Source organism: Benincasa hispida, chromosome 9 (assembly GCF_027475165.1).
Source record: "Benincasa hispida cultivar pf3 chromosome 9, pf3_genome.v1.1, whole genome shotgun sequence".
NCBI classification, from domain to species: Eukaryota; Viridiplantae; Streptophyta; class Magnoliopsida; order Cucurbitales; family Cucurbitaceae; genus Benincasa; species Benincasa hispida.
Window position 1 is genome coordinate 38,985,532 of NC_143486.1, and position 21,467 is coordinate 39,006,998.

Genomic DNA, 21,467 nt, shown 5'->3' on the forward strand with positions numbered 1-21,467 from the left:
TAAGCTTGATTCAAAGTTAACATTTGATTAGCTTAACCCAACTTATTTATTTATTGGATTGGATATGACTCACTATTTGGACATGCTATTGAGTCAAATAATAAATGATAAAATAATAGTGGAAATAAAAACAAACAATATTTTTTTTTAACAATACTTGGGTGCACCCATATTGTATTTATTTCCATGTAGACTTTCAATCATAAATGAAAAAAATATTAAAAAATATTTTAAAAAAAAAAAAGAAATTTGTAATACTTTTTCACAGCGTGGAACTTTTATGATCCATATTTTTACCTAATTTAGAGTTTTTACATGTTAATTTTGTATTACTAAGAGGCTTTTTCCTAACAAAGTTACCACATGACAATCTGTGGTTTGGCACTTATGTGATCTGAAAAAAGATTGATACAATTTGGGATGGATGTGCACCAAAATATTTTTCAATTTCTACATTCTATAGATTAAAATGGGAATAAATTGAAGTGACTAAACTAAAATAAAAATAATTACGAGCCTAGGAAATGAAGTTGGATAGTTGGTGGAAATGAAAAATACATTCAATTTGAGATGATAACACACATAAAATTAGATTCTTTAGTTGACTTAAAAGTATTCCACTAAAAACAAAAGGACACATGTCCAAATCATTAACACAAACCAAATCACCTCCAAGTTAGAGGCTTTAATTACTTTAAATGGATAATAAATACAATACACAGCAAAAACAAACCTTAAGAAAATCTTCAATCTTCATCACGAAAAATTACTAATTTTTCTGTTTAATTTTCCTTTTCTTTTCTTTTTTTTTTTTTTGGTTATCACTCTTTTGTTCCTATGAAAAGACAAATGTCACAAATCTCATCTCAAAGTCGGAGATCACGTGCAGCCACGTGGAGCAAACCCGATCCGAGAACCCGACAAATCGTACACAACCCGAAATCCTTGCTGTTGAATATTCCCAATAATCGACAAACCCGAAATGGTACCCGCAAACGCAAAGCAAAAGCTCCCATTGTCGTCAACCGGAATCAAATAATTCGTCGCCGGCAACGACATGTCGGCTCCCCGAAAATGCAACACCACCGTCGGCACCTTCACCGTCGACTGACCCGACAAGTCGTAACACGTATCGAACAATGAAAACTCCGGCCCTTTTTTCAAATGCGCCGCTCCGGCCCGGAATGCGTCGCGAAGAGCCGTGTAAGCCGGCCGAGTCAGACGAGTCACGGACGTACCGGAATCGATGATGACGCCGCCGTTTCCTGCCGGATCGAGCTTGAAGAGTGAGGCGGAAACGCCACGGACTCGGACTCCACCGACGCTGATTCCGATAAGTTCAACGTAATAGAACGTCTCTAATTTCGGGTTCCGAATTAGAGGAGTGAACCGGGCAAAACGGGAAATCGCCGCATCGCCGAAAACCATGGAAGACGGTTTAGAGGAAGCGGACCGGTCTACCAAACAATAAGAGAATTTATGGTTGAACCGGATTCCAGTTTGGGAAGGGAAAGACAACCGGCCTCGACCAAGGCCCAACAAACCGGCTGCTCCGACGAACAAACCCTCATTGTGGTGGCCGCAGCCGAGGGCGACTTTCGCGATTTTATTGCCGCGAAACGTGAGGGTTTCGGTGGCGAAATCGCCGGTGGTGAAGGAACCATCGCCGTACGAGACTTGGTAGAGGCAGGTGTGGCGGCGAGTGCTGCAGCCGGAGGAATCGAGGCGGCGGCAGAGAGGGGAGGAACAGGGGATTCCGGCGAAGGATTTGGATTTATAAGGGTTGAAAATGGGGTCAGATTGGGAGTAGCATTTCCGGCAAGGGGAGCATTGAAGCCAAACGACGTCGCTGCCGGTGTCGAGAACCATGTAGAGGTATCTCGGAGGGGTTCCGACGCCGAGGCGGGTGAAGTACTCGCCGCTGCCTTGGGCGAGGCCGGAGATGACGGAGCTGCTGAAACCGGCGGCGCGTGCAACAAGAGAATTGAGCGCGTGGACACGGAGGGCATCGCGGTGGAGTCGTAAAGTGAAGAGATCAGAGGGGGTTTTGTTGAGAGAGAGTGAGTCCAAATGGTGGAGCTCAACCGTGAGGGCGGCGGCCGATTGGAGGGATTCGGATTGTGGGAAGAAGGTAGGAGGAGAGGGGGTTGGAAGAGGGCGGAGAGTTAAGGTTTGAAACTCCGATGCGGCGGGGGAGGCGGCGGAAAGGAAGAGGAAGAGGAGGAGAATTTTGAGTATAGAATGGAATTCCATAATTTTGAGTGTGATATTTGGGAGGAAAGAGTAAAGAGAAGATATTATAATGGAAAGGAAAAGAGAGAGATGAGCGGTATGTGCGGTACTTTTAGAAGTGGGGGTTGGGGGTGCAAATGTGTAATGCAGCTCATTTTTCTTTGTTTTTTTTGGTGCGGTGCTTTCATCATTTAATTTCTACTTTTTCTTTCTTTTTTCCCTTCAATTTTTTACTTTCAACTTGGTGAGTTTTTGGGAGATTTGTACTTTACTTTTGATCAAATTAGTGGGTGGATTTAGCAAAAATTGATTTTTTATTTCTTCTTTTTTGTGTTTGACTCTATTTAACCATAATTCTATGTATTATATGCCAACTTGAGTATAATTTAACTAGGTAAGAGTAAGACATTATATTTGTGTTTTTCAAAAATTAGATCTTCAAATTTCTACCTCTGCGTTGAAAGGAAACTAATTGATGTACTAAATTGATCGTTATTGAAGACACTCCAAAAGTGCTATTTTAAGACTCAAATTGGACTTTAATTGTATGATTTAGTATCGTTATGCTAGTATTTTCTACAAACTGAATTATAAAATGAGATTTGAGAAGTTGGAAGTGAAAAATGGTGGAAATTTAGCCTAATAACGAATTCTAGGACCAATACATGGAGAAAAAAAAAAAGAAAAAAGTTATAAAAATAAAAGTTCACAACGCTAACAACCCAAGAACCATTGGAGGACAATAAAGCGTTGCGACATTTTGAAGGTGAAGTTTCATTAGCATCACTCGACACTCCAGGGCGATGAGGCCAACACTTGATTGAGTTGCGATACGATTGACCAGAGTGTTACTTAAGAGGCATTCATGTAAGAGTTGGGAGTATCAAATTTCAACGAAGATTAGAGTTTAGGGTATCGAGAAAGTCATTTCAAGAAGCTGTTGAAGAATGAATGTGAGCTTAATGACTTCAGTCGAGAGCTTGCCGAATAATCTACACGGTGTCGATGACAATTGCTAAGTTGTTTTCCCTTTCCCTTTCTCTTTATATGTTCTAAATATGTGGCTAATTTAGTCTTGGATTTGTATTATGTAATCATGATCAACTAAACTCATTACTTCTATGGTATGGAGATCGGTTTGAGGATCAATGTATTGTTGGTTGCACATTTTGGGATTGAAATTGTTAATAATTTTTTTTTTTTTTTTGTATTAATCGACTGCAATCAATTGGCCATTGCTTTTCGTTTGTGTTATGATGTCATTGGTCAAGAGAGAAGTTAGCTAGATCTAAAAAATGGACTTTCATTTAATTATGCATGATAGTGATAGGAAAATGATAGAAACTGGTCATGAAGGATTGTAATATCATGATAATGTTTTGTTTATAGAGCGTTTGATATTAAATGCTAAGTGTAAGGAAAGAATGAGATTGAGACAGGAAATTCAGAATCTAAGGCTTCTAAGTTCATGTAGTTTATAGTGATTCAGTCCCCTTAGGCTGATTAACTGACACGATTAAACCAACGACTGAATCTATGCTTTAAAATTGTTAATCCATTGAAATTTGTTTGATTTGTACATTTAGATTGATTGAGGAACTTGCATGAAATTTCGTGTCACCTATATAAAATTGGCAAGTCATTCCAATAGGTAAGCATAATTGTAATCCCAATCTCTCTTGTGAAAGATATATGGTGTTAAAACGTTTAAATATATTATAATTTGACACATACATTTGTATGTATCGATTATATATGTTAGATGTTTTAATTTTAAGTTGTAACAAAAGAATAATCAAATATATTATTGTTGATGTGCAATTATGATCTATTACATGGATTTGGATTAATGTGGTGATCTAAGCTGCTCTTAGTCACCTCCTTCGAGTTGAATTGTGAGTCAGAATCTCACATCGGTATGGTGTTATGCCCAACACACTCTGGTGCTTAAGTCAATGTAAGTTAAAGTATTATTGAGTTGAGGGCAAATGAAGTATATATTATCACATACCTTTAAAGGAGGAAGTTGATATATGCCATGAAATGCATGTTTTTGGGCTTTTATTTGTGCACTTTTATTTAGAAAAATGAAATTTTGCTTGTGTTTTCTCCTAAAATTAGTCCTAATTAGTTCAAATGAGTTTAGGATGGTTTGACTGAGCTTAAAAGATGTTATTTGCTTATTTGAAGTTGTTTTTGTGGATTTTTGCAGGAAATTGAGGCCATATTGACAATTTTTGTCTGATGTGGCCATATCAACAGATCTGTTGTGGCCGCATTAATAGGCCCTAATTTTCCATATTTCAAACTAATCAATAATAGTTGCGATTTTCACACTCCAATCAGTTGGCCAGCCCCGATTTTACCTGGTAAACCCTCAAAACATGAGTTTCAGCTCTCCCCAACCGATTTGGAGTTTATACAAAGAACGTAAGTCTTTCATTTGAGAGGACCAACTTTCCATCGCCGAAATCATCACCATTCTTCACCATTTCTGTCATTAGCCAGCCCCTTGGACGTTTTCTCAGCTTCTTAATGCAGTAGCCTCAAGAACGAAAGTTCCTCTAAGGCATAGTGGCTTTAGGTCATCTCATCTCGTGAAAGTATGTGGTGATGAACGATTCTTCCTTGAGAAGGAGAATCAACTTAGGAAAAAACTAAGGAATTGAGGATTTGTCTTAAGACCCATTGAGTTGTATTTTTCCAACATTTATATCCATTTATTTATCAATTTTTTTTTTTTTAATTTTCTTTCACCAATCGAACTCTATCTTGTAGCTACGATTTATGATTTAATAAAGTTTGTTATTTTGTCATTTATCATGGGCTAAATCTTCCTAGGGATCTAGTAATGTAGACGCCATGGTTGTCATGGCTTAAGATATCTAGCACATCACATCACTTTGTTTTACACTTCCTTTTTGTTGAATTAAAAGATAAAATCGGTAAGTTAAACTGACCACTTAATTTAACGATCTAGCAAATCTTTAATGCTGAGAAAGTTAGGGTGTAAACGGATGTCACAAAGGGATATGAGACTTCGAGCCTAGAAATAAGACTGTCACATCACTTTAGAAATAAGGGGCACTATAGGATAAAGAAAATGAACTTGAATTAATCTAAGATCCAACTAACCATGGAAACATTAGACATTCGTTGCTTAAACCACCTAAAGGAACTTGACACAAGACCGAATAAATGTAGTTTTCTGTTCATGTGTAATTCATTGTTAAGGTGTGATGTGACCACATCACTTAAGGTATAGCACCTGAAAGGTTGAAACTTTGCTTGCCCCGATTCGATTAACATTGTTTACTGTTTCTAAAGCTTTTTTTCACTCATCACAATATAAACTCTTCCTTGGTTACCTCGGTTTCATTGATTCATAGTCATAACTAAATTAAAAATCAATATAGACCTGTGGGATTCGACACTTGAAACACTCCGAATTTATTACTTCATCGATAGCGTAGGCTTATATTGGGACCTCACTTATCCATAACACTTTGTTGCTCACACATCTGATCGATTAGAGGTATACCCCCTATTTATACCACCCTCTCCACTTACACTATCCTTAGGTCTTGTACTCAAGGGCTTTATGGTAGAAATGGAGGAGTGCTTGGGCTTGGGGCATTATAGTCTTTACCCCTTTTGTGAAGATGAGAGGCAAGATCAGGGTTAGCCCGACTTGGCCTTTATGACACATGATGTAGTCCCTTTCCTTTCGAGAAATATAGATGCAATGAGCCCCTCAGTTCTGGCTCGTGGGCTCTTTGGCAGGTTCCTTTGTAACATCTTCCCTTATTAAATGCTGACGTGACGAGCTCCTTGATCTTCGACTCATGGGTTTTTTGGCGATTAAAAATGTAGAGACGAAAATAAATATTTTGAAAGTATATAAATCACAATGAACTAATGGAAAAAGTACAAGAATCAAAATACAGTATTTAACATTTTAAACCCAAGAGTAATGTAATTACCTCCATCTAAACTCTTGCCGCTATTATATATCTCCATAACTATTTTCATATTGTTTTTGTCTTTTTGTTCTTTTTTTTTTAAAAAAAAATATTTCCTAAGATCCAATCTAATATTCTTTATCTTATTCCTAACTAGATACTGAAACCTACTATATTCAATTCTAGATGGACTTGTTCACATCTTATTTTAATCGATTTCGGGTCCGTTTGAATTAATAGAACAAAATATTTTTTAAAAAATTTACTTTTATTAAAACACTTTTGATGAAATTTATTCAAAATACACTTAAAAAACTATTTTGTATGGTTGATAAAATACTTAAATTTTTCTTCTAAAATGATTTATTTTTTAAATTAAACATTCGAAAATATATTCCGATCACAACATTCAACTTTAAACTCTCACCTTGGGGTGTGGGAAATCATTTTCCAATTTTGAGAAACAAATAATAAATACGTTCTCAAAAATGGTAATGAGTGACATTTGCATTCACAGTACATATTACAAATATAGTAACAGCCAATAGGAGTATGATTTTGAAAATGTAGCAACTATTTTATATTCTTTTTATTTGCTACTTTATATTCTTTTTATTTGGACATTCTTAGATAATATGTGCGTAAAGTTATTCGTAATTTCATTACATGATTTTTTCCCCTCTCTAGTGAAGGAGTAATGTTACTAAGATTTACTTATTCATTAAATAGGTATTCAAAAGTATGTTTGATAGGGATTAATTATTCGAGTAGGCTAAATCCAATTATATAATTTTTTCATGTAAAACTTTAGGATATTTATGAAAAATATGGTGTACAAAAGAAAAAAAAAATCATATTGAAAATATAATTGTTTGGACACACATCACAAGACAATATGGAAACGCCATTAGAGAGGCATTAAATACATAATTCAAATATATATTATTATGGATGATTTTGGATTGTAGGACATAATCGACATAACATAGAAACATTTGCGACATGACAAAGAAATCAACAAGATCACACCAAAAGTATAGCACCTTAGGACCAAAACAGACCTAGGGGAGAGAATTGGCCCAAGTTAGTGTGCTTGGCTAAGCCTAACAAAATGCCTAACGGGGCATGCCCATGCATACTCTGGCTTAAAAATACCATCTTAATACTAAAATGGGTCTAAGGGGAGATGCTCAACCTCGATCCTAATAAAATAGCCAATGAAGCCTACCCATCGCATGCCCTCATCCGAGGAGATAAAAGGTTATCGTAATGTAGCTCTGAAAATCTATAGACAATAACCTTGGTTATCTATTCCTATAAGTACAATATTATAGCTCCATAGAAAGTAAATCAACTTTAACTCTGAAATCCTAAAGCTTCCACACCCTTTCATTTTTTTGACTTAAGCATTGGAGTGTATGTGATAAATACTACATTAGTGTGTAGCTTTTGTTTTATATATCACGTTCTTCCTCCCTTTAAACAAATCTACCTTTGTTGTCACATGAAGATCAAACTTTTTTCTTGTCCAGATTTTGACTTCAACGTATATAATTAATGAAATTAACTCAACAAAATTAAGATTTGTGTTTTAGTAAAAATGTTCATGAATAAACTTATTACTATCATTACTTTTTGAGTTCAACCATGGCTCAAAGGAAGCTCAAACTATTTTGTGTGGTATTATTTTTTTTTTCGTACTAAACCATTCTCAAATTGAAAAAGTTTGCAAGTAAAACTAAAACAGTGTCATGACAATATCGTTTGAAGAACACTTCTTTGTAACTTTTAAAAAGCTACTTTATAAAGATTTTTTTTGGAAACTTAAAAAGCATAAAACATAAACAAAGTGTTTTCTAGTTAGAAAGAAAATAAACAAAATTAAAGGGAAAACCTATCTCTAGACACAACTACATCGATTTACGGAGATTGTTCTTCAATACATACACACATGAAATGTTGGTTTTCCTTGCATTACAAATCAAATAATGATCACAAAACATTTAACGGATGCTGAAGAGAATGAACGAATTGATCTTTGCGTAAAAGTTCAAACACCCATGCAAACTATTGTTCAAGTAAATTTTTATATCCTCAAAAAATCCAATACCTAGTTGATATTAGATCGTCCTTGAACAATCTATTTGCTGAATCAAAAGATTCAAATTATGTTGGCTCAGATTTGTTGTATATTATAGTGAAAGAAAATATTTTCAACTCTATGTAACCAAAATAATGTTATGTAATAAGGTTAGTTACTTTCTATTTAATTATTTGTTAAGCAAGTTGTTATTTTCTAGTTTCAACTTATTGTAATCTCCCCGATCTATTTAAGTGATATTTTTAATCTTCAAAGATTAAGGATAAATCATTTCACACTCTCACAATTTGTGAAAGATTCTAAAATCATGGATAACCCTACAAAAAAAAAAGAGGCAAAATCAATGTTGGGGAGGGCTTTAATGCACGATGCCACAAAATAGGTTTTTGTTTTAGTTGGGACATTTAGACTCCAAAGCTTTCTCTTCCTCTGTTGACGAGGAGACTTCATTTCTTTCATCTTGTATATGACTTTTCGATTATAATATCAAAAAGTAATGATCATAAGAGGGAGATTGGGACAATAAAATACTAAAAGTAATCTCAACATCTATTCGAAACTTTCAAATATCAATAATAAAATTTAAAAAAAAAACAACAAGAACGTTTACGTATGGAAGGAAATAAAATTGGACATCAAATTCCATATAGAAATATAAATTCACTCAAAATCTAAGTATACCTCATGATCAAAATAAGGGCAAAAACTTGAATAATTTTTCAAGCCTTTTAATACAAAAGCTAGCATTTGTACTTACAATAAATGAAACGTAGTAGGGATTGACATAGAACACATACTTTCAAGTTTCACCCATTCGTGCATGCATTTATTGTAATTAAAAGTTGGCAACTACATATTTTTATTTAGTTTAGTACACAATAACAATTAATATATTTATTAGGTCCACCCATGTCTTAATTATACATTTATTACTGTTTGAAATTTATTTATTCATGAAGTTAGACCCCTATTATACCATTGATTGAAACATATATATTCTCAATAAAAAAGAAAAATTAGAGATTCGGAATTCCTCACTTTTATAATGTAGTTGAACTCAAAAAGAAAGAAAAGAATAAGTTAGTTTTAGTAGCTCCATAAAATTATCATCTTTTTGGGCCTAAATCGTGTTAGTTCGAAGAAATTTTATGATTTAATGTGCTTAATTGCATAACATCGAGCTCGAGAGTCCTTTGAATTGATTCCAAGTGTTTTGAGCCTAAATAGAGCATTTTTGGGTTTTATTTGAGCAACCATGCTCAAATGAATGTTAAAAGACCAAAATGCCCTTGCTTAGGACTGCTCAACATAATAAGACAGAAGGTAAACATCGCAATATTTTATTACAACGTTGTAACACTTTCGAGACTTAAGAAGTCCAGTAGATCGATTACTTTGTCTAATTAGTCAATGTCGTAGGACACTCGTTTTAGATTTATCAAACGATTTGGCTAAATACTTGAATGAAAAGATGTCTACCATTGCAACTGAGTGGACTCCCTTCCTCTAAGCTAGGTTGTATAGTGAGTTTATTCTTGATTTTTAATTTCATGCTTTTACTTTTTTCCATTAATTAATTTTCTTCAAACTCTCATCGCCCTAAAAGGAAAATATCATAAAAAGTTGGAGTAATTCTAACCTCCACTAAAAGGAAAAGAATGATTTGAATATATGAAGAATAGGAATAATATTACTTTTTACAATTATTTAGCTATAATTCTTTAAAACAATTTCTGAAAAAAAGAAAAATATCTTTCCCAACTAAAGTAAATTAGAATGGGGCCTCCCACTATCAGCCAAAAAGAAGAATAACTTCCAACTCTCACTTCTTCTCAGCTTTTGCTTTGCTTTTCTCTCTCTCAATATTAACACAAACAGCTGCCTTTTATAAAGAGTTGGAAATTGGAGGTGTGAGGTTGAGGTAAATTACAAGCTTGGAATCAATTGAAACTAAAATCCAAATTTTTATTATTTATCAAAATTATTTTAATTTTGCTGAATCCAATGCTTCTTAATCATTTGGAAATAAAAAGTTAAACAAATACACCATTAATAGATCATTTGGAGAGAAAAATGGGTATGTTTTTCTTATCTATTCTTTTCTTTTTCTTTTCAACCCAACCCTAACACCATTACATACTTCCCTTCTTAAACTTATTGACAATAATTATTTGTCTTGATACCGAATTTTGATACCCACGGTGAGTTTTTAATACAGGAGAGAAAAATCCAACAAACGCCTTGTATCCGATATAGTGCTTGGCCACCACCACCCCGATGATCAAGTTAGTCGTTTAGAGAGTCAGAAAATAGAAAATTCTGGATCTATTTTAGCCCTATCTCAAATGCCTCAAGCCCTTTTAATTATATAGAAAGTTGGTTTCGTCATGGTCATTTGACTAATTAATTAATTTGACCGTTACTAACTTCATCTAACTGTTATGAATGGATCCAAGCACACGTAGTTTGCTTATAAACGAACACTTGGTGATACTTTGTCTCTTATGGTCAGTCATGTGGGTTAGAGTTGGCAACGGGGCCGGGGCGGGGCAAGGCGAGGGAGGGTCCCCCGTCCCCGGCCTCGTGGGGAAAATTCCCCCCATCCCCGCCCCCGTCCCCACCCCCCATCCCCGCCCCCATCCCCACCATTTGAAGGAGGGGACGGGGACGGGGATTCCCCGTCAGGGAAACGGGGCCCTCGTGGGGCCCCATTCCCTGTTTTCCCGCGAGGATTTCCCTACTAATTCCCTGCAGAGAATCCCCTATTAGATCCCCATAGGGATTCCCTATTTTTTTCTTTTAATATTTTAAGTTTGGGTTTGACTTTTAGGCTTAAATTTAGAATTTATATATTCAATATTGAGCTCACAACACTATAAGTTTATAGTATACATTATAAACATACATATAAATAAGTTATTTTATATATTACAAATATATATTTATAAAATATTAAAAATATAACTATATAAAATCGGAGTCGGGGTCGGGATTGGGGAACAATTACGTTTGGACACAGTAAAAATTAGATGATATTTATTGGGATGGTAAAAAGGCTACCAAATTTGGAAGAAAAATATATAAAGAAAAAGGAAAAGAAAGCCAAAAAATTAAATAAATAAATAAAATGGACGTTTTGAAAATAAATTGTGTATGATTCCGGACGGGGCCCCGAAAAAATTTCCGGTTTGACTCCATCCCCAGTCAAACCGGAGATTCCTCACCCCGATCGGGGACCCGACCCCGCGAGAAATTTTGCCAACCCTACTATGGTTTGTCTCTTCAGGTTCCATGGCCGACCCTATGGGTCTACCTCCTTAGGCTCAAAGGTCGACCCTATGAGTAATAGACCAAAATACTATTTTAACCGTAGGAAAATTGTATTGGGTAGCAAATTAAGTTTAGAGTTTAGCATTTATGATTTTCAGTTTTCAAATTTTGTAAATATGACAAATATACAATTCCGAAACAATGTCTTGGTTTAGCAATTATGAATTTCTGATTATTTTTTACGACATAAATCTCTAAACAATTAATTGATAGAGAGAGAAAGAAAGATAGAGAGAGAGAGTGGTGTTCGACGATTGGTGTCCAGATGTGCGGTGGTCGACAGAGGGTAAGTGGTGGACAGATGGAGCAGTGGTCAGCGAAAATGGTTTGGAGTTGGTGAAAGAGAGATATTGAGAGAAAGAAAGATAGAGGGAGAAAGAGAAAAATGGCGACCAACAACCAACGATCGGTGATCGGACGTGCGGAGGTCGACGAAGATAAACAACGGGGAAATGGAGGAGTAGCCAGTGACAGATTGTGTAGAGCAGTGCTGGATATTTGAAGAGAGATATTATAGAAGGGGAGAGAGGCCTCTTGCTTTCAGAGAAGAAAAAGTTTAAGTTTTTTTTTTTTTTTTTTTTTTTAAAATGATAATTATATCATTTTAATTCAAGCGTATTAACGGATATCAAGTGTATCAAGTGTACATCAGTAGTGTATCAAAGGGATATCAAGTATATCAAAGGTGTATTAGGTGTATCCATACATTTTTAACATTTTTGTTTTAAATCGTGGGTTGAACTTATTTTTTCGCAAAACCGAAAGGTATGTGCTACGGGCCTAATAAAAGAACTTATTTTATTCATTTTACAACTAGCCCTATTTTTTAATTATAAAATATAAATTTTTGAGTTTAATGAATTGTACGAAAATGGCCCCACCAAAAAATAAGATGATAATAATAATTAAAAAAAAAACATGAGGACATTTGATTAGTAAAAGCATGGTCCCACAAAAGGGGTGCACATGAAGAGAAGAGATGAGATGTGTGTCCCTTGTCTGATGTTGAGATAATAGTAGACAAATTGCATGAATGAAGGGAATCACCTGCCACTTCCATCTCATCACAAATCTCCTCTCATAAACACTTTATACTAATAACAATTCTCCAAAAAAAAAAAAAAAAAAAAAAAAAATTATAATTTTGATCCCAAAATTTTATGTTTGGATGTCATAAGTTCTTTCTATAGTATTAAATAGGTTCAACACATTTTAAACGGTCAAATACTTTTAACTTTCGATGATATGTCAGATAGGTTTTTGATTTATTCAATATCATATTTTTGTTAAAGTTAATGAATCGAGTAGACATAACTATAAAAATTTTTTGTTCAATATAGAATGTTAACTTTCAATTTCGTATTCAATAGATTTAAAAATTTTTAAAATTTTTTAAATAGATCAAAGACTTATTATACTTAAAATCGAAAGTTCGAAGACTTTTATTAGATAAACAAAATGGGAAGTTTAGGGACAATACTTGTTAAAATTTGGAGATTTATTACACATAAATCTAAAACTTCAGAGACCTTTTAGATAATTTTTAAAATTCAAGGACTTAAAAAGTTGATGAATTAACTTAGAAAGTTGACTAAATAATAATAATAAACCTTATTTTCTTGATAACTTTTGTGTTTATTTTAATAGAAACTTGCTTCTAACCTAGCATATTACATATGAATCCAAACAATTTTTTTCACATAGATATTTGATGATCTAATGACCCACTTGTTTATGATATATACTTTCAACCAAGAGATTAAATTTTCAAATCTCCAATTCTCTCCCACATTGAAATAAAAAAAATGTTGAGTTTTTAAATTGATTTTTGTACTTGTTAAATAATAAATGCATGATCCATGATAAATGATAAAATATCTTTTTATTTATTTATTTATCTCACCAATAAATATTTCAATATGCCAATACGAGCATAGTTCACAGTAAAAAAAGTATTAATTATCATTTTAGAAGTGGATTGGTTTGTCCCCTACTTTAGAATTGTTGAAAAAGAAATGAATAATGTTCACATAAAATAAAATTTTGAAACTGTATGTGAAAGTCAAGTTAGATGGCAGCGTTTCTAAAAAAATATAAGCTTTTATCAAATTACTAATGAAAATTAGATGACAATTAACTACTTTTCAGTTAAAGTAAGTGTAACTTAACTATAATTGATATCTACACTAAATTTCTCTTGAAGTTAGAAGTTCAAATCTCTCGTACTTCATTATCTCTGTACTAGAATCAAATATTTAAAGTTAAACTGAGTTTGACTCAACAATAATTGACATACATTCTCTTTTCTTTTTACCCATGTTAATACTAAAAAAAAAGAAAAAAAAGTTGAAAATTGGATTAAAATAAAGTAAATGAAACTTTAAAGATATAAAGAACAAATATTAAAGTCTATGTATAAAGAAAAGGAAAAAGAAAAACAAGAAAACAGTCTCTTTTTCTTTATTATTACTGTCATTATTTTTATAAAGTTGCTTATGTTCAGCAAAGCACATGCACATGTTGGTGGGGCCCTTTTCAACAAACTTGATTATTTGGGGGGTTTTTTTTAGAAAATCCTTGGAATTGCCAAAAATCTAGGGAATTGGAAATGGGTACAAATGTACATCCAAACTCCTAAGTCCTAACTTTGTTTGTGGATAGTACCAAAAAAATAAATAAATAACTTTGTTTGGGGGATATGGACAATATAAGAATGGGGTTAAGATCGACTTTTTGTCACCAACATATTAATTAATTCTTTTTCCATTTTCATTTCAAAGTTTTCAAGGGTCATCTCATAATTTATATGCAAAATATATTTATTTGACTTAATAATAAATAATATGACCAATTCATTTAATCTTTCTTCCAATATAGTTGATTTTAAATAAAATTTAATTAATTTTAATTTTGAAAAGCTTATTTCAACAAAAACAATCGTTATTAGTATTGTTAATAATATTCTATAAGCAATATACACATTTAGAAAAACATTTACTTTTTTTTATATATAATTTAATATTTTAATAGGACAATCAATTTCATTTTGCAAGACTTTTCTTAATATTTTTAATTCAAAAAATAAATATAAAGTGTTAATGTAAAACAATATATCACGTTTTAATGTATTTTCAAGATTAATACAATATCTTTTCAAATTATCATCGTCTAATGACTTTAAAAATTTAATATCAATAAAAAGTTGGAAATATTTTCGTATATTTGAAATTGCTCCAGTATATTTTTAAGTGAATAAATTGTTTGATTTATAATATAGTAAAAGTAATCCATTCTAAAAGAATTTTCAGGTGGTCGTGTTTTTTCAATGTCAATATTCTCATAAAATTGTTTTTTCTTTGAATAATTCTTTTTTTTTTTTTTTACGAAATATTGGTTGTATGTCCAGATCATTTACAATTTATTTAGATGAAATCATAGCACCTGTGAATCCATTTTTTTTTCAATATTTTTCTAAAAATGAAACCAAATCTTTCAAGTGATCTAAAGCAACATCAATGCATATTTTTGTGCTGTAAGACTTTACTCGTAGAATTTACCGCAAATAAGATATCATACCATATAGTCATGCCTAACAAGAATTCAAAATTTTCAAGATCATAAGTAGCTAAATAATTAGCTTCACTTTTCACTTTAGAATCTTCACTAGTTTCTCTTAATTTTAATAAAGCATCCTTTATTTGAGACGTTTAATTTTAATCAAGATGTATAAAAGGCTATAGGATTTATTTTCAATAATCTTTTTATACACCTTGTTGTTTTCACTTCATAGTAGATTCTTTGTCATATCCTTGTCCTCTTATATTCAATATATTAAGTTTAAGATCGTTAATTGTGTTTATAAGTACATCAAATAAACATTTTTCAATAGTATCTTCAAATTTTAAAAATTCTAAAAAGAATTCTTCTATTTTTATTAGACTTGTTGAAATATCAACATACCTCAATATAAGAGACATTTGTTCTCAATGACTTACATCATATACAATCTAATATAACTGAATTTTGCTTCTTTAATTTTTTCAATAAGTATATTTTTTTATTTCAAGTCGAGTTCATTTTGTATATTATGTCCAAGATAATGATAATAAATTTCTTTATTTTGAATATGACGAACATGTTTTTGCATTATTGGATCAAATTCGACTATCATTTCAATTAAGCTTAAAAAAATTCCATCATTTTTTTGATAAAATTTTTCATTACTTCATCGAAATGCTAAATTATTTTCAGTAAGATTTTTAACAACAATATAATTCGTGTTAATATTTAATTCCACTTATTCTTTATTAATTAATTCTTGAACATCTTTGTCAATTATTTTATTTTTTAACCATCTAATTTGTAAATCAACCCAATCATTCATATTAGATATGTGTACATTACAAGTTTTATGACTTTTAAACTGAGAAGTAAGATTTTTCCAATCATTAACTACTTCATTATCCAATTGAACTGTAATATATCTAGTACTGAATAACTTACAACAAAAATAAAATAAACTTTATCGAAATCCTTTAAGTAAACTAGTTAATTTCTATCATGTTTTTCGCCATTAGATATTTTTTGGTATAGTGAATATTAGAAAAATGTCTAGAATATTCATCTTTTGGAAAAATTAAATGACTTTCTCGAATGGGATCATATATATTATTTTCAAAATATACCATACATGGTTCATTATCATTATTAATATCATCTTTGTTTTCTCTTTTCACTTTCCTCTTCGCTTTCTAGTTTCTTTCTTGTTCAAGTTTATTTGATCACATGCTTCATTTTCAATTATATAATTATCTACTATTTTTGTTTCATCTTTTGATTTGTCTATACCTATCATTTCTTCTATTATTTCATCCGTTTTCTTACTTTTACTTTCAATAACAAATTTATCGAGACATTCACTCAATTTTTCTATTCTTCTTTTCTTCTTGAGCTTTTCATATCTAGATTCATATTTTCTATAGACATATTGATATTCTAAGTATGCAAATATAAACAAATCTTAGATGTTAAGGTATTGAACAATCAATTAATATGATTTTTTTTAAAAGGTAAAAGAATTTGAACAAAAAAAAAAGTGGAAGTTTGAAGTAGCTAGATTGAATTGAGAAAATGATTTATGCTCTAGCAATTGATCATCAAATTTGGACTCATGAGACTACACAAAATATCGATGAAAATATGAGAGTTGAGAAAAATTTAGGGAGAGGGAGAGAAGTTCAACTTAAAATGAATCTAACCTACCTTACATAATATATTTATAAGGGAACCGGAAGAGTTTTAGTTTTGAGAAAAATAAATAAAAAAAGGTAAGAAATACAAAAGATCTTCAACTCTCCCCGTATAAACTTCTGAGAGTTTTGATGGAGTTATATTAATGGTTGAGATTTTTTAAAAAAATTGAGAGGTATTATGAACAAAAAGATAAAGGTTAATAAATTTGAAATGTCAACCAATAAAAATTGGAAGAGTTTATGGGCCCATTTATTTTTCTTGAGTGGTTTATATTTTCAATATTATAAGAAAATTTTTATGAAAAGTAATGTATATTATTTTATATTTTAAATTTAGTTTCATAAAAAAATTAAATTAAATAGATACTAATGTTATATCATACACATACATTATATATATAAATACATATATGCAGAATAAGAAGCCTTAGGCGATTGCCTCACTCGCCTATAGCTAAGCTGACCCTGTTTTCTCAAAAAGAAAGAAAAAAAATTTGTATTCATATAGTATAGACCCTTTAATTTATTACTTTAAAACTACATATAGTTTAAGATTATGATAATGATCTTGGATTTTACATACAATGGATGATCTAGTATATAAATAAAATAATAAAATATTAATTATGGGACTTTAGGACACAAATTTCAACCATCTTCCACTTGCACTTAAAAGCAAATAGACATGTATTTTAATATATATTCATTGATTTTTCACAATATCTTAAGGTTTTATTTGTTGTTATTCCATCTTAGTTTATTTCTTGAGTTTAAAAATTGTTGGTCTATACCGTCTATGTCTTAATGGTGAACTTCTATTATTGATAGACTTTTAATTACAAAAAATCCATCATGATAGAAATCAACATGAACATAGTGCAAGTGACAAAATAGAGACTTTTGATTAGAAAAGTTAAAAGTTTGAATCTTACAATTATTGTGCTAAAAAACATAATGATAAATACTAACAAAATAATAAGAGAGAGAAAGGACCTTGTAAAAGAAAAAAAAAAAGTCAATAAAAACCACATATAACTATAGATTTATCAAAATGTTACATTTAGTTAAAGATTTATGTTCATACCCTTAATATATGTGTGTATTTACAATCAAACTATTCCAGCTGAAATTTTATTATTTTTCCTTTTAAAAAAGATTGTTTAGACTCCAAATTTGGAGACGAGTGTGAAAAGATTTCATTCTTTTTACATTTATACCCTTAGTATATACACGTATTTACACCACAATTATCCCAAAAAATTCTATTTTGTTTTGAAATTTATTTATTTATTTATTCTCTCGTCATTTTCTAAGAACTTTGTTTTTTTTTTAAAAAAAAATAAAAATAAAATAAAAACTTCAACAATCGTTTCAAAGATTAGTTCCCCTAGATTTAAATCTTCAAATCTAGGCATATATACTTTAAAATTGTTATCTAGTCTATATTAGAAGTAAGATCTTCATACTCGATAACTTGTAAAAGTATAAATTATTAATTCTAAAAATTAGATTATTTCATATTTTGAGAGCATAAGAAGTATCCATTTATGGATATTTTTATGAATTTAGCCGAGCATTACATTAAAGATGTTTTTTTCCCAATATGTTAAGATGTGGTTAATATATACTTAATTTTGTAGGAAATGGTTGGAAGCATTGCAAGATCCAAAGTAAGGCAATGTTGGACGCATGACCAAGTGCAAAGCAAGGTTGGACACATGGAATGTTCAAAGCATGTTATAGTCAGTGCATGGCTTGCCCTTGCTCCAACGTATTGTCCAACATTACTCACCAACAGAATCCCACCTTGCACCCACTGCTTTAGAAAAAGTAAAAAGCAACTTTGAGACCATTGACAACTACAAGGAGCAACGTGAAAAAGCTGTCTGATGCACTCGTTGTGGTTCTGAATGGTAAAGAATGTTTCCCACGTTCAACTATATAAAGAGTGACCCTGAAATAGAGAAATATGTGAAGGGAGAATCATCTAGGAACCAGAGAGCTAGAGAGAGTCATCTTCTTCCCTCTGGTGGAAGAGCAATATCAAGTTCAAGTCGACAAGAAGTAAGACATTATCACTAGAAGCTTATCCTATCATTTCTCACCCATCATCACCCCTTTATCTTTATTTTATTTTGACATTCAACCTATTGTAGCTACTATTTTATTTCTTAATATATCATGAACTTCATCTTCTTCATCTTCTCCATTTTCATTTCTTCTTTCGCCATGAGTAGCTAAAACATTAGTGGGGTTGGAGTGAGTTTATCATCATTCCGGTTAACATAATAAGGGTTGAAGTTCAGTTTGGTTAATGTGTTAATATGTCTGTCTCTTGGTTCTATCTAGCTAACCGGATCAAGTAATAACAATTAACTGCTCGAGAGGGTAAGTGGATGTGGATCTCGTTTATCAAAGTAAGAAGTGTCTTTAAAGATGATACAACCTTACGTTTAAATAATCTAAAGCATGCATCATAGAGATATGAACTATGTGGCTAACCCACTGAGAGATGGAGTATTCCTTTGGTTATGAACATGAATAGAAACTTGATATTATGTCCAAAGGATTGATGGTATTCATCTCAACCCTATTTCTCTCATCTACACATTTTCCTCTACTTCTTCACAGTCCACATTAATCGTCTTCCATGTCCACTAAAATCTTTTACTTTTATGTTGTTTTCTATTTTGAAATCTCACATGAACTTCGTTAAACTTTGATCTATAAAACTGAGTAGAAAATCGTTTCTAGATTAGTTGGAACAAACATAAATCTCCATGTTCAACTTTGGTTCTCATCAGGAAATACCTCTATTAAGTTTATACTTAGACTTTTTAAGAAAAAAACTTGTGAAATTAATAGATTTAATCCATATCTATTTGAGCATCGTAGGTGAAAAACCAAAACTTTACCAAATTTCTTGTTGACAATCACATAAACAAACGAGGAGATGGGGTGAATAGGATGAATACCTCATATAAATTTCGAAAGTAGTAAAAGAAGAAAGAAGATACCTACATTCCAATGAGAATGTGTTTGTTCCAACAAATTTGGTCTCTCGCAAGGGTTTCACCAATTAGTGCAACGGGTAGATGGTGGGGCTAAACATCTATTGAATTGAGTTTCTTCAAACGATGGCTACGAAGGTAGGATGCAGATGGAAAGGATTGCAAAGCAAGGTTTTTAGATTTTGAGGGTTTCAAAATGAGAGGTTTCAAATGTGTATGGCTTTTGGCCAAATTTTAAAAACAAAAATATGTCTTTAAAGAATACAATTTTTTTCTTTCAAAAATTTGGCTGAGTTTTTTAAATCACTTTTAAAAATTAGATAATAAAACAAAGAAATCAACAAACTATAGAGGCAAAATGTAAAAAAAAAAAAAAAAAAATCTTGATGAAACTTTTCTTGACGTTAGAAATAGCATTGGGAAAAAGGATCTACCCCAAAGGTTTTATTATCATTAGGATAGTGTCCCGACACTTATTTGGGAAACTGTTGGGATATGTTATTTTCCTGATGTTATTTTAAGCAATGTCGAGAGAACTATTCATAAAAACTTTTAGTTAGGATCTATCTCGACGATTTTGTATGGCGTTGGGGGAGGAAATTCCAAAATCTCCCTGTAAAATTAATGAAAAAATTTGAAGGACTTTTTCCGACGCTATTATTTAGGTGTTGGGAGAAGATATGCTGACACTAAAGAACTAAAATTAGAGTCGACATAGCCTATTTTTCTCGATGCTATTTAAGTGGCGTCGAGAGTACTTTTTTTGGCATCAATTCTACGGCTTCAGGAGATCTTTTTCCCTGACATAATGAATTTTCGACGTTGGCAAAACTTTCCCCATGAAACTTTGCTGACGTCAATCCCGATGGGCTAAAAAGCATTGAAAATGTTTATCCCAACATTTTTTGAGCTTTTTCTGATGATTTTTACCATTTTGAAAGGTTAAAATTTCTGTAGTACTTGGAGAGCGAATAAGTGTAGCAAGTTAAGAGATTATGAGTGGAGAATAAACTTACTTTCCCTGGAGCTATAATGATAGATTTATAGAAATGGTTGATCTAGATTATCTTGAGAGGATTTTAGAGTTGCTTTGGAATAATTCTTCATCTCATCGGACTGAGGGACATGTCTTATTTCACGTTTGGCCAGGTTGAGGTCGAGGCCAAACACCTTCCCTTAGGACCGGGTGATGCTTCGAGTCGTTATTTTGCTCGTTTTTGTTACCCTTGCGATCACCCTTCTATCATGGTTATTACTTTGTAGTCGCAACATCCATGCGATGAACGCATGCGATCACCCTTGCGATGGTCTGAGATTCACCGCATGCGACCGATTCCTGCGATATCTACAAAAATAGACATTTTGATGCAGAATAACGTATAATATTGGGTTAGCCGAGATTTTCGATGTTGATCAACGCAAGCTCATTTTTCACATAAATTCTTAGTATAATCATCACATATTTCACTTGTTAGCCATCATAATTCTAAATAAAAGGCTACAATAACTTGTATTTCTACCAGCTATCACACCCCCAAACTTAGAATCATGCTTGTCCTCAAGCATGCCTTATACTTAG

The 21,467-nt window shown here is 32.0% G+C and overlaps 1 protein-coding gene across 1 annotated transcript; it reads right to left on the bottom strand.

Annotated features, from left to right (window-relative positions):
• Nucleotides 1-650: 650 nt before the first annotated feature.
• On the bottom strand, nucleotides 651-2,385 carry LOC120084455 (Eukaryotic aspartyl protease family protein). The gene has a single exon (XM_039040238.2). The coding sequence runs from the start codon at nucleotides 2,251-2,253 to the stop codon at nucleotides 880-882; it is 1,374 nt and encodes a 457-aa protein (XP_038896166.1). The 5' UTR covers nucleotides 2,254-2,385; the 3' UTR covers nucleotides 651-879.
• Between the last annotated feature and the right edge of the window lie 19,082 nt (nucleotides 2,386-21,467).

Bases quoted from the DNA above. Each gene is read 5' to 3' on its own strand.
- LOC120084455 (XM_039040238.2), bottom strand. From the start codon at position 2,253: ATGGAATTCCATTCTATACTCAAAATTCTCCTCCTCTTCCTCTTCCTT.